Source organism: Danio aesculapii, chromosome 17 (genome assembly GCF_903798145.1).
Source record: "Danio aesculapii chromosome 17, fDanAes4.1, whole genome shotgun sequence".
NCBI classification, from domain to species: Eukaryota; Metazoa; Chordata; class Actinopteri; order Cypriniformes; family Danionidae; genus Danio; species Danio aesculapii.
Window position 1 is genome coordinate 31,838,108 of NC_079451.1, and position 15,224 is coordinate 31,853,331.

At 34.6% G+C, this 15,224-nt stretch overlaps 1 protein-coding gene across 5 annotated transcripts in view; it reads left to right on the forward strand.

Moving 5' to 3' along the window:
- ank3a (ankyrin 3a) overlaps positions 1-15,224 on the forward strand; it is a 154,082-nt gene that overhangs the window by 35,044 nt on the left and 103,814 nt on the right. For all 5 annotated transcript variants that reach the window (XM_056477644.1, XM_056477646.1, XM_056477649.1 and 2 more), the window contains exons 2-5: positions 4,419-4,520; positions 6,958-7,056; positions 8,224-8,322; positions 13,871-13,969. In XM_056477644.1, the coding sequence (XP_056333619.1) occupies positions 4,419-4,520; positions 6,958-7,056; positions 8,224-8,322; positions 13,871-13,969 (399 nt within the window). The remainder of the gene's footprint in view (positions 1-4,418; positions 4,521-6,957; positions 7,057-8,223; positions 8,323-13,870; positions 13,970-15,224) is intronic.

Below are 15,224 nucleotides of genomic sequence, written 5' to 3' on the forward strand. Positions count from 1 at the left end.
AATCTTTATCTTCTGTGGTGACCAATGCACGTATTGTTTTTGCGCAACTCCAGGCAGATACAAAGATAAAATAGCATCTGTTCAGATGAAGATAAAGTTGTAAATGCTGTCAGATGTCGAGGGAAGATTGTGTTGGCGTTATGAACAGTGTCAAGGTAATGTAAAGTTTAACGTTTATGTTTTATGGAGGTTGTGGGTGTTCTGTTATGCTGGGGTTGTTTATGTTATATATAGGTTGCATATGGATGCTTGCATGTTGATGATGTGCATTATATGAATCTTAGATAGTAGCCTAATGTATGTTGTGTCCTATATTGTAAATATTGTAACTACAGCTCAAACATTTGAAGTCAGCAAGGTTTTAAATATATATTTTTTACATTTAATTGTATTAAATTGTATTAAATATTATTTTATTTTATTTTATTTTAATAATAGCTAATATTTTATTCAGCAGTGATGCAATAAATTAATGTTAGTAAAGAAAAAAATTAATGTTTTAAAAAAATGTAGCTTTCAAAAGCTTTTTACTTTTTTCAACATTGGTCAAAATGGTTTATTGAATACAAATCTAACACATCAGGATCGTAAGGATTTTTAAAGGATCATACGACACTGAAGACTGAATACCTGCAATTCCATCCCAGTAATTCATTACTTATATTTGTGATTAAAATGATATTATAAAATGTATACTCATAAAATAAAATAATATTTTAAAATAATGCAGTTTACTTGTACTTTTAAATGAAACATTAAAAAATCTGTCCAAATTTATGTTAGGTGGCCATAACTACTATGTACTTGCATAAATACGATGTACTTACAGTTCTTAATGTATTGCTAAACACTTTAAATTGGTGCTCTTGAGGTGGGATACAGATAAGTTTAGGGACAGGTTTTATGGTATGGTTATGGGCAACAGTGTAATTACAAATGTATTTAATCAATGTAAAAATGTGGATTTATACAATACATACATTGTAACAAATGATTAGTTTCAGTGTAAGTATATATTAGACCACCTAATATAAATTAAAACCAAAAAATATTTCCAACACCAAACTTTCACTGAGTTTTAATCCATACAATCCCATCACAGTAATGAGGGGTTAATGGTTTTGTTCAAAGGCACTGTGATAATGGGACAGGAGGTCATTCCTGTTGAGTGGTAACTCGTGCCTCAGACTGAACCTAGATCTGATCTATTAGGATCCCAGCACTCATGTTATTTAATACAGATGTTCTCTTTGACTATATATATACATACATGTGGGTGTGGGTGGGTATGTGGGTGGGTGTTATTGTCCCCAACACAATTCTCCAGGGAATGAGTTATGGGTGACAAGCTGGAAAAACTCATTAACTCAAAGATAGGAGGACACACACACACACACACACACACACACACACACACACACACTCACACACACATAGTGTACATGAAATGCCCTTCTCTCAGAATTTTTCATTGTGCATGTGGTGCATGATTTGTTTACTGTAAGCTTTACCCTCTGAACAAAGGCATTTTTGTGTGTGCCTTTTAATCCATCATTTCAAATTGCACTGGGTGTAAGTGACCGACGGAACAAGCGCGCATACACACACACGCACACACACACACACACACACACACACACACACACACACACATACACAAGCATAGCAGTTCACCACTTTGGAGAAATACCATTCTGTGAGCATCCTAAATAGTTTTAAGATATTTCATATTTTGATACATGACAATGGCAGCGAGCTTAAATGTATTCTAACTGTACAATATCAGAGTTCTCTCAAATGTGTAAATGGGAGTTTATGGAACAGGCCGAAAACAGACAGAGGCTTCTACACCTTTAAAAAAAAATCATTTTCAGATTGGAATTGGAAGGTTTTATTGATTGAAGCAATAACTTAAAAATCTGTTAACTTATTCGAATAAACATTTTACAAAACAGATACATTCCTAAGAAAAGTTGTCACATTTTAATAAACATTGATGAAATTCACTTATATATCCTATGATTTGTTTTCCTTTCGTGTAGTACCTTTATTCATTAGGGGTCGCCACAGCGGAATGAACCGCCAACTTATCCAGCATATGTTTTACGCAGCAGATGCCCTTCCAGCTGCAACCCAGTACTGGGAAACATCTATACATACTCAGTCACACACATACACTATGGCCAATTTTGTTTATTCACTTCACCTGTACCGCATGTCTTTGGACTGTGGGGGAAACCAGAGTACCCGGAGGAAATCCACGCCAACGCGAGGAGAACATGCAAACTCCACACAGAAATGCCAACTGGCCCAGCCGGGACTCAAACCAGTGACCTTCTTGCTGTGAGGCAACGGTGCTAACCACTGAGCCACTGTGTCGCCCTCGTTTATGTATATATGAAAAATTAGCAATATAACAATGTAAGTCATTTCGGTAGAGATGTGTATATATAAGTGATCTACTGTAGTGATCACCTACTGTACTTGAATACTTAATTCAACGTTTTGAAGTATGTGAAAATGTGTTGTTTGCACTACTGGTGGCATGAATTTAAACATGGACATGACCTCTGAGATGATCCTGATTGGTCCTCTTGTGTGCATTCAAAGTGCTGATTGGTTTACAAACAAAACCTTATAGAATCAAATGTAAGTTTGACTTTGTATAACTGAAATGGTACACATACACTCACCGGCCTCTTTATTAGGTACAACTGCTTATTAACGCAAATTTCTAATCAGCCAATCACATGGCAGCAACTCGATGTATTTAGACATGTAGACATGGTCAAGAAGATCTGCTGTTGTTCAAACCAAGCATCAGAATGAGGAAAAAAGGTGATTAAAGTGACTTTGGTTGTTGGTGCCAGACGGGCAGGTCTGAGTATTTCAGAAACTGCTGATCTACTGAGATCGCACAACCATCTTTTGGGTTTACAGAAAATGGTCCGAATAGAGAAAATATCCAGTGAGAGGCAGTTCTGTGGGCACAAATGCCTTGTTGATGCCAGAGGTCAGAGGAGAATGGCCAGACTGGTTCTAGCTGATAGAAAGGCAACAGTAACTCAAATAACCACTCTCTACAACTGAGGTATGCAGAAGAGCATCTTTGAATGCACAACATGTCCAACCGACATGTCTGCTGCAACTACGTGATGCTATCATGTCAATATGGACCAAAATCTTTGAGGAATATTTCCAGTACCTTGTTGAATCTATACCACAAAGGGTTAAAGCAGTTCTGTAGGCAAAAGGGGGTTCAACCCAGTACTGGTAAGGTGTACCTAATAAAGTGGCCGGTAAGTGTAATTCAAATAAACTGTCGCCGAAGACGAAAATGGGAAAATTTCAAACTAATAATAAGAACTTTATAAATCCAAGGTGACGCAATAGAGGTTTTCCCAGCAGAATCGGTCGAGTTAATTGACTAGCTAATGAGCTTAGAGTTCATGATGAGCTGTTAATCTTGTACTAGAACATAGAAGCACACACACCATTATAGAAACCTCTCTTCTTCCCTTTCCGCTCTGTTTTTAATCGATCTCTAGATGAAAATGCATTGAAGTAATGTCCATAAAATAACAACAAAGCCTCTTCTTGAGTTACTTTTGGAAAGTGAGCCTTTCTTTCCAAATCTTCTTGCCAACACACACACACATTGATGGTGAACATGGTTCTGGGTTTAGTGAACTAAATATAGCCTCTCATTTGGAGGAGGAATTCCCCATGTGTCTCAGAGATAACCCCGTCCTATTCTTCCTAAAACTGTGTGCGTGTGTGTGTGCGTGTGTGTGTGTGTGTGTGTGTGTGCGTGTGCGTGTGTGTTTATGTGTGCTGCATTGAAATTTTGCAGTGTGTCCTCTTATGTCAAACCCAGTGTCCCTGAATCAAACTGAGGCTGACAAAAGAAGACACATTCACGAGGCACTCGCACACACACATATCGCGTTTTCTTCCCAAAACCATGCTCGAAATATACTCGTGAGATAAGCAAACTCATTCTGACTGAGAGACTGTGAGATCAGGGGGGAAAGTGGGAGGAAACTGGTGTCAGAATAATAGCCATTATTTAGTGTTCTGTTCTGGATCTCTTGATGAGACACACAAGCTGTTTTCGGCTGGATCTTCAGCTGGGATGTCTGGACTGCCAGTGTTTTGGGGAGTTTCATGCAACTTTGATCCTCTGTCGTGCTGGGATAGTAGATATGGACTTGTAGACTGAAGCCTTTATTATGCTGGATGTGTTTGCGGAGACAAATGGATCTTATTAAAGATGGAGTTGGTAGGAATTCTATTGATTCCAGTGATTTAGGGAGTTGAACGTCTGTTTGGTTATTTGACTTGATCAGTGCTTGCTTTGACCTTTGACCTTGTAATTGAGATAATCAGATTTTGTATGTTTCTCTCATTACTTGCAGTCGGACAGCAATGCCAGTTACCTGCGGGCAGCGAGAGCAGGGAACCTTGAGAAGGTCCTCGATTACCTGAAGACTGGTGTCGATATCAACATCTGTAATCAGGTACGGATCATTTTCCTTACATTCTAATAAGATGTAATGATATGTGTCTCATGACTTGAAGTGATGGTTGTAAACTGTAGGATTAGAAAGTACTTTTATGCTGTTTGATGGTTGTCCTGTGCAGCTGTGCACATATTGTGTTCTGTATATCCTTATGATGGCGATTGTTTTGAATATATACTATTGTCTAAAAGTGTGGAATCAGCACCTTTCATTATTTTGAAATCTTTTCATCAGTGATACAATAATTTCATTCAAAGCCACCATATACCACTTGTTTTGGTCATGACAGAAATGATCTAAATAATTATGATGATAGCGATATTTGGAATTATCACTCAAGACTATAACCTAAGCAAATCCCAGTCTGATGTTATTTCTTTTGTTCTCTCTTAGCCAGAAGGTTAATTCTGCATAAATAGATTGACTCCTCTAAAATTTAAACACTTTACTAAAGATGTCATGTATAACCAGTGGTGGAAAGAGTACTAAAAAATCATACTTAAGTAAAAGTACCATTACATGCCTAAAATGTAGTGCAAGTAGAGTAAAAGTATCTGTTGTAAATATTACTCAAAGTATGAGTAAAAAGTAACCCTTTTAAAAGTACTTAAGAGTAGTGAGCAATGAATAGTGAGTATAACGTTGTGAAAAGCTGATGCATTTACATGCAATTTGTGGGTTGTGTAAACGCAAAATTCTGTAGTGCATTTAGTTATTGCCCAGCAGGCACATGTCTTAAGATGTTAATATTAGGTTAGATTTAGGTTGTGACGTCAGGTAACCAAAATTCAATGTCTAGCCAGCGTCTAAGGACAATGTTATTTTAACGTCCAATAACAACGTCAACGGACATTGATATTACTGTAGGTTGCTTTTAGGTTGTGTTAGAAACAAAGAAAATGCAATATCCCCACGACTTTGGGGTACAACGTCAATCTGACGTCATGTTGACATCTTGTGTCTGTTGGGTGTTTAAGGCCATTTCAGTCATCAGAGTGTAAACATCCTTCATCTTCTCTTTAGTGACATGCACCTAAACATTCTCTGGGTCAATGCGTGTAAAGATTTTGGACATCTTCTTGGACACTTTTTAATGCCTCCAAACAGTTTGCTGCAATTATAAATGTATTGAGGTATTTCATTATGAGGCAATTTACCTTCTATGTGTGATTTGATTGGACAGGAATCACAGGACTGACTTTTCTAATCCCCATAGACAAGAAAAAATAAAGTAGTGACTGCAGGTTGAAGGAAAGTAGTGGAGTAAAAGTACTGATACAGCACTAAAAATGTACTCAAGGGAAAGTAAAAGTACACATTAATAAAACTACTGAGTACTGTATATTACAATTCCTGAGAAAAACTTACAGTAAAAAGAAACGTACAGTAATCTGAGTATTTGTAATTTGCTACTTTACACCACCGTGTTTAACATGCAATTAGAAAAACATAGATCTTATATGAAAGGGTCATAAGAGATTGTTTACTACTTGCCAACCTTTTATATCTTTTGCCTAGAACACTCCTGCTGAAGAATTGAGCTGAACTTATTGTTTGTTTTGTCTGACTGTTACATGGGGTTTGTTTGATTGTCTGTTTTCTTTTAGTTTTGTTCTTCTGTTGAATATAAACATTGAAAATAAAAAGTAACAGTAAAGACATTCTAATATTGCAGTTTTAAACGCTATTCTTCTGATCTTTGTTTTCATAAATCTATCCTGGAAATTATGTATCAGTTTGCACAAGAATGCTAAGCTGCATTATTTTTAACAATGTTTTTGATGATTAAGTTTCTGTGTGTAAGTGATATGATTCTGTCCCTCATAACATTTTGTTAAAGGTCACTAAAAGAGGTTACGGTAACGCTTACAGTAACAAAAAAATAAATATTCTCACGATTAACTATTGGCTTATTACCTACCATTATTATTATGATATTGGCTGTTTATTAATTCCTATGAAGTACTAGTATTCGGCATGCTCTTATTCTACATTCCTTATCAAGCCTAATACCTTAATCTAACTACTACCCTAATAACTATTAATAATCAGCAAACTAGGAATTTATTGAGGTAAAAGTCATAGTTAATGGTTTATTAATAGCATGAATTGTACCTTAGAATAAAGTGTAACAGACAAAACAAATAATCGTGCACACAATTTTTTATACTTGCTCCAAAATTAATTTGAAATGTTTTGCTCTTCTGACCTTCATCAGACATTTCATTGTTCACAAATGGCACCTCTTTTTAAAAGAACCCTTTACGTTTAGATCAAATTCTGTTCTGCAGTGATTTGCAGCAGTTTACACTGTACATATGATATGTGTGTATATAATTGCATGTTATTTATATTGGTCTGTTTCTGGTATCCTCTCCTACCTTGGATTCATATCCTTCCTGTTAATGAACAAATCTTATGTTGTATGTTTCAGAATGGGTTGAATGCATTGCATCTGGCTTCCAAAGAGGGGCATGTGGAGGTGGTGGCGGAGCTGCTTAAACTGGGTGCCAATGTAGATGCAGCAACCAAGGTCAGTTTGACACACAAACACACACATACATTAGCTTTGGTGGTTACATCGACTCTAATCGACTCTAATTTTTATTGTCACCACTTTTATTTATTATCAGCAGCACATGTGCAATGATGAGTGAAAAGATTAGGTGCTGGCTGTAAAAAATACAACGACTCCAAAACAATATACTAATAACAGTTATGGACCATTTCTACTGAGTGGTATGGCCTGGTATGGTATGGTACAGTTCGGTACGCTTTTATAGCCGTTTCCACTGTCAAAAGGTACCTAAAACCATACCATACCACTTTTTGGGTACCCTTACGATAGGGTACCTAGAACAACAAAAAGGTACAAAAAGGCGGAGCAAGATGCGCAACTCAACGCCAATGAATATTATTAAATTGAATTACTTTTATTAAATTGAATTAAATTGAATATTATTCAATTGAATACTATTAAATACAGTCTGTACAAAAGACAATAAATAAATAAGAAATAGCATTCAGGATATAGATGCAGTATAGACTCACTCCATAGCTTCACTCCATAGGCTTAATGTATTTCATACAGTAAAAACTGGCCCACCCCATTCCTACCTCTAAACACACCCCTCACCTATGGCACCTATGGCAAAAGAATGTCAAAAGACCCCATTAAGTATGATTTTAAAGCATTTTGAGTTACAAGGACATCAAGCATGTGCTCATAAACCACTGTTTAAACTATGTCATACCCATGTCATTGTACAAAAAACTGTCCTTGTAAACCACCAACACACACACACACACACACACACACACACACACACACACACACACACACACACACACACACACACACACACACACACACACACACACACACACAGCTTAAGGAGATGTTTGTATCCGTGTATGATATCACATGATGTCCTCTGCTCCTGTGAGCACGTTCACACCGGGTATAAAAAGCCTCTAGTGCTCCACAGGAATGAAGTGTGTGTGTGTGTGTGTGTGTGTATATGTGTGTGGAGGTAAATTACAGGCCAGCGGAAACAACATCTCTTTGGCAAAGGGGACTGAATGGTGGTGGCCACGAAAGCCCTGTTGGATGGGGTGACACAGACAGGTGGTGGAGAGATTAATGGAGAGATGCCACTCATTCTCTTTTGCTCTTGTCTTTCCATCTCCTCTAATCCAGAAAGGAAACACAGCGCTGCACATCGCCTCTCTGGCGGGGCAGACGGAAGTGGTGAGAGAGCTAGTGACCAATGGAGCAAACGTCAACGCACAGAGCCAGGTACGCACTTCAGCATTTAATATCCACATAAACACATGATCACTGAGACGGGTCGTCCAGCTTTTCTGCAGGGCAGCACAAGTGCACACTCAGTCTGTTGCTATTTTAGATGACCAGTCAATAAACACACACATACAGCTTAGAACTTGAGCTCAGTGAGTTATGAAGGCCACCTACATTACTGAGGTGCCAGTATTTCCTAAATTGAACCCAACACAGTACATTGAGATGTAAACACTGGTAAAAAAAAGACATGTTTTACTCTTTTGCATCATTTTAGAGTATATCTTTCTGTGGCATAAAAGAGATAACTGGGTTCACATTACTATTTTCCCCTTTTTGCATAGTGATTTTTGCTGCGGTAGTTTTAAAGTTGGCATAAATTTAAATTCATATTTCAAAATGCATGGTTTTGATCTAATTGTAAATTATTTTGATTTTAATACATTTAAATTTTGTAATATTGAATGAAAATCTCATTATGGTGGCTTGAGAAAGCCAACTTACTATTATACTATACAAACTAAATATTCTTCCTCTCCTTCTGAGACTAATTTCTATATGCATCTCCTCCTAGACCGTTTAAGCTACAAAAACGAAACTAACTCCAAACCTCCAAACTGGTCTGACTCGGGTTGCTATATCTTCTTCAACTGATCCGACTTACGGTTTTCCGAAAACTGACCTGGAAAAAACTTTGTGAACTCATAACCTTGCGCCAGACTGTTATAAAGACTTAAGTTTGGGCTCATTTCACTCAGACTACCAATCTGCCAATCACTGATGACCTCTAACCTTACTAACCATACCCTAGCAAACACTTACGGCGCCCTAGCAACTGTCCCGTAGATTGTAAAAAAAAAACTGCCATTGACTTTGCATTGGACATACCAACATACCAATTCATACTAACATTATACTAATCCATACTAGAAACATATTAATCCATACTAAAAACATACTAACAAATATACTAACATACTAATCATACTAAAAACATACTAACAAGCATACTAATTATACTAGCAACATGCGAATTAATACTATAAACATACTAGCAACATGCTAATTACTTCTGCAATCATTTAAATTGTTTAAACCTGCACCTCTTTCTTCAAAATCATTTGCAAGCTTGTATTCAGATTCACCTCTATTCATTTATCAAGCTATGGAAATCATCAAGACCTTACCCAAAATATTCTAAATCTTATTTTACTTGGAAGTAAACTGTGGCAACCCCAGTTTAATAAAGGGACTAAGCCGAAAAGAAAATGAACGAATGAATGAATGTACCCAGAAAGCTGTTAAAGAGTTAGCTGGTTCATGCCAAAATCATTTACTCACCCTTAAGAAATCAACTTGCTAGATTCGGTGAGGTTTTATCTTACACGTCACACAGCACATTTAACTTCAATGAGGTTTGTTCTTCTGCATCAAGCAGATGTTTAAGCTTCTGTTTATGTTTGTCGAGTAGATGCATAGGTAAAACTGTTCTTCATGCGAAGTCAGAGTCTATTCAGTAGTAGAATTTCTGTGGATTTAAATACTTTCAGAGATGAAGGAAAGCCTTGTGTGGATTTGGAAGATAGGACATGATGAAGATGAAGAAATTATTAAATTTCAAGGTCAGGGATGGGCAAAAATACATTGAAATGTATTTTAAAATAAAATACCAAATACCTCCTTTTTGGGTGTATCAAAATAAACTACAAAATACAGCAGCCACAAATGTATCAAATACTGTATTTTTGTGTTTAAAAAATACTACAAAATACTTTTACAAGTAAACATAAACCTTCGTTGCAAACCTTTAATGAATAGGCCTATCCGATCAATCTCTTCACTGTTAAACGTGAAGTAAACAATATTTGATATAGCAACAGCTTTTCTCTGAGCAAATTTTAGCAGATTCTCTGCCACCTCATTCACCTCTACTCTCACTATACATGAGTAGATGTCTATACATTTTTTTTTTTGTTGTTTCTTTTTTTTTTCATTTAGTATATTTTTGTACATATTTTATACAGAAAGCCCTGTTCACTGTTTCCACCTATTGTGTGGTGAGTAAAATTGATATAATCTCTGTATAATGACTATTCAACCTCTTAACATTCTTATATTTTTAAAGGTTTATATATGAAGTGTTTAATTTAAAAAAAATAATAATAATTTTCACAGAACTTTTCATAAATCTATCTTTTTTTTTGCAATTGAACTCTTCAATAGGCCTTACTCAATGTGTATGATTTCTGAAAATTTAAAACTTAAACAGCCAGTTAAGTATTGTAGGTATCGCAATGATGTGATGCATATTTTCCTTCCATACTCCAAGCATTGACCACCTTCTTCAATATAAATGAATATTTAATCTCAAGTCTAGACAAATAACTGAGAAATCTCCAATCAAAGGCCACATTTTTATGATGTCATCGTGTAGACTTTTTACAAAGTATTTTACAGTATTTTGAAACTACAAAAATACAAGACACTGAAGTATTTTGATACAAAATATTAAGCAATTTTCATAAACCCTATCAAATACAAATTACAAAATATTTTGTAGTTGAAATACATATTTGAAATACAAATATTAGAAATACTGCCCATCCCTGTTCAAGGGCTTGGCCTATTATTATTATTATTATTATTATTATTATTATTATTATTATTATTATTATTATTATTATTATTATTATTATTATTATTATTATTATTATTATTATTATTATTATTATTATTATTATTATTATTATTATTATTATTATTATTATTATTATTATTATTATTATTATTATTATATATATTTTTTAATTTATTAATTTATTTATTTATTTATTTATTTATTTATTTATTATTTTTTTTTTTTTATCAAACAGATTACATTTTTGGTTTTATTTTCCATATTCTAAAAATGTAATCTAGTTTTTTTAAACAGATAAATTATGTTGTATCGAATGGAAACAGATCTATGGCTTTGTTTGTTTTTTCAGTCATTAATTGACCATTTGTAAACTGATGAACACTTTTATTTATTTATAAATATCTATAGCAATTGAATTAAATCTTATCTGATGAATTGAATCAAATCATGAATCGAGAATCAAGAATTGAATTGAAATAAGGACTTTCGAATAAGAATCTATATCCAGCCCTAGATATTTGATTTTTGGTTGAACTAACACTTTAATGTGGTCATTGTGACATTATGTAAATGTAAATATAGAATGGCTTTATTTGACTGACGTTTTTTCATAAGTTGTTTCAGTAAATAGAATACACGGTTAATCTTCTGATGGTATTTGTGTATAAGATAGATGGTTTGTCTGTAATACATATAACTCAAGTAGCAATAGAATTAAATATTTGTACTTAAATCAGCAAACTAGTTTGTACTCCGAGTGCTATGACAGACTAGAGAAAAGCTGATGATGAAGGAGTCTGTGTGCGTGTCCTCTCATGATGCTCCATCATCACAAAGCATCACTCACTCTTCACCTGCTCTGTCAGCATCTCTGTGTTGCCATGGGAACAGGGTCACCAAGGTTACAACGGGTGGGTGTGATGGGATTTGTGGCCTCCGGGGAAATTTACTCATTTCACAAATATTACCAATGATGGCAACCTGCCTAGTTACCACAGCAATTTCCTGCTTATGAATAAATTAAAACAAAACATTTCTGATTGATTTTTCTGTGCTGAGAGGATGTTAGCAATATGGAAGCCCATTTACACCATTGAATAAAAAAATGTAAAAGGTTATTGGGATTTTTTTATTTCAGACTTTGGACTTTTTTTTCACAGAGTTGCACATTTATATCACATTTATATTGCAGTTGTGACTTTATAACTCGCAGTTGCAACTTTTTGTCTCAAAATTGGACTTGAGAATTTAGATTTGTAAACCTCTCAGAATTGAAAGGTTATGTCTCACACTTCTGACTCTATAAATTGAGTTCACATCTCACAATTCATAGAAAAAGCTGAGAAAAGTTGCATTAACTTTTTTTATTGTGTATTTATTGGCAGAAACATGATTGTGGTCACGCATTCACTCTATAAAGAGACGCACTGGATCGCAGGATTTATCAAAACATGTATTTATTTACAATATTAACACTCACAACAGGAACTGGAAACATCAAACGCTGGACAGGGAGTGTGGCAATGTAATACCGGACAAAACACAGGACATAAATACACAGGACATGATTACACAAATCACAAACAGGGGTCACATAGCAGGTGGAACTCATGGTGATAGAAAACAGTGGGAAAACAAAACAAAGGAATCACATGACATAAACACAGAGCACATGGGGCACAACACAGACTCCTGACACTTGTATACACGAAACACTGAATTTAGTGTATTTTGATGGCTTTTGAAATGTTATGATTGTTTACAATCAGATACTGTATATTATAGGGCATGTGATGTTAATAGCATTCTGCTTTGGGTAGTCTGTTTTGGGAATGATTGTAATTTTAAGGCCATTTTTTACACTTAAAGGCTGCAAAAGTGAATTTTCATTGTGATGCCATGGGAGAGAATTTTGGTTCCCTGAGTTTTTAAAAGAACTCATTTTTTCCTAGTGGAAAGAAAATTGTAATCTGAAGTACCATTTTCCCACGAATAATTGTTCAGTGGTAAGGTTCAGTAGATTTTTAAAGATTCATCATCAGATGGCTAAAAATTAAGCATTTTTTTTGTGTATATGCAGTAAATGGGATCTTAAAATAATGTTGTAGGTATCTACTAAAACTATCTCTCCCTCTTGTGATTTATTTTCTTCTTCTTTCCAATATTTACTAAATGATCTTTTACAGAGCAAGGAAATTTTTACAATATTACCTATAATATTTTTTCTTCTGGAGAAAGTCTTATTTGTTTTATTTGGCCTTCCCAAAAAGACAGTCAGACAGTTACAGCTCATCCAGAATGCTGCAGCCAGGATTCGTCCAACAGATCACACTATTATGTCTTTTTTTTCTTTTTCATTCTTTTATAACCTGCTTTAACACATTTTAATCTGTTTTTAATCACTTTTATTATTTGGTTTTATTTTTCTTATACTTGTCTGTTGTATTCCTGTTTATGTAAAGCACTTTGAATTGTCACTGTGTTTGAAATGTGCTATATAAATAAACTTGCTTGCCTTGCCTTATTTCGGCTAGAATAAAAGCAGTTTTAATTTTTTTAACAACCATTTAAATTTCAATATTATTAGCCCCCTTAAGCAGTATTTTGTTTTCTATGGTCTACAGAACAATGACTTGCCTAATTACCCTAGTACTGCATATATTAATAAATTTTTACTGTAAGCTGAATGCTAGTATCTTGAAAAATGTCTAGTGAAATATTATGTACTGTCATCATGGCAAAGGTAAACAAATTCAGTAGAAATTAGTTATTAAAAACTATTATTTTTAGAGATGTGTTGAAAAAGTCTTCTCTTCTGACATCAACTGTATGTATTTGTATAGTAGTGCACTAATAAACTATTCAAATCTATATAAATAATAAATTTTTGTTTATTGTTTGTTTCAGAATGGCTTCACCCCATTATACATGGCCGCACAGGAAAACCATTTGGATGTGGTGCGCTTCCTGCTAGAGAACAACTCAAGCCAGAGCATTGCCACAGAGGTTTGTGTGTGTGTGTGTGTGTGTGTGTGTATCTGGAGAGTGGTTTATTGATTACTGAGCTGAGCTGGAGTGACCTTGAGCAGTTCACAGATAAGTGCTTTCTCAGTCCACCTTCCCACATCTCTTTTTCTTGCTGTATATGTAATGGTAGGTTTGGGATTCGTACGCTTTAAAATTAAAAAAAAAATACTCACATTATATACTCATATTATATGCTTGATGTGCGTATTATTTGCTCATCAAGGTTTAATTTGGTTAATCAAAAATACAATAAAACAGTTCAATTGGGAGATATTATAGTTATCATTTACAAGCAATGCAGAGAAGAGGAACTCGGTTACAGCAGCAGTGTTACGGTGCTAAATAAACTTTCATCCATGGATTTTTTTATTTATAGTAAGCAGATTAAGGCTGTGTTCACTCTTGGTAGTTTTGATTTGATTAAATGAACTCTGATGTGATTGCTCTGTTAGTGCGGTTCATTTAAACAAGTGGTTCACCAAACAAGTGGACTTGAGACCCCTGAAAAGAAAAGCTTGGTGAACTCCAGTGCACTTTGACAGAAATATAAATGCAGCATGGATCAAATATATCTAAACAAACTAAAAACAGGACATGCTGTAACACGATACGACCATAAAAAAGACAGAATGCTGAAGCACACTCGTTTTACCTCTTCAAAATGACAATGTTGCCCATTATAGGCATTAAAAACACGTCTCAAAAAATTTTTAGGAAAGTTTAATCATGAAATATACACCATAAACTGTGTTGTCTTTTTTGTTTGTTTTTGTAATATTAAGTTCAGACATAAAAAGTGACGGTATGAATGCTAAGCCAGGAACAAATGCATAGGATTATTATTCATTTTTTTCGTCTGGACCAAGCAAATCAAGACTGTGAACAAGCCCTAATGATTATAAAACTGCAAATAATGGTGGTAAAACTAACCATTCATATTCAAACAATCAGAACAATGAAAATTACATATATAGTTACAAATGGTAGCATGATTATTGGATGTAATTAGACTATTGGTGCACATATAAATGTCTATAAACACTCAAAAATGGCTTGTTTAATCTACTTTTTTAAAATGAGTTAAAACAACACAATTATTAAGGTGTTTTTTATTGTAACTTAATTGTTTTATGTTCAATCTACTTAAATTTGTTAAATAAGGAGTTGTTAAGGAGTAAGTGTGGAACTTTTTTTACAGTGAATGTTTTTGTGAACGTACAATACTTATTTCCTG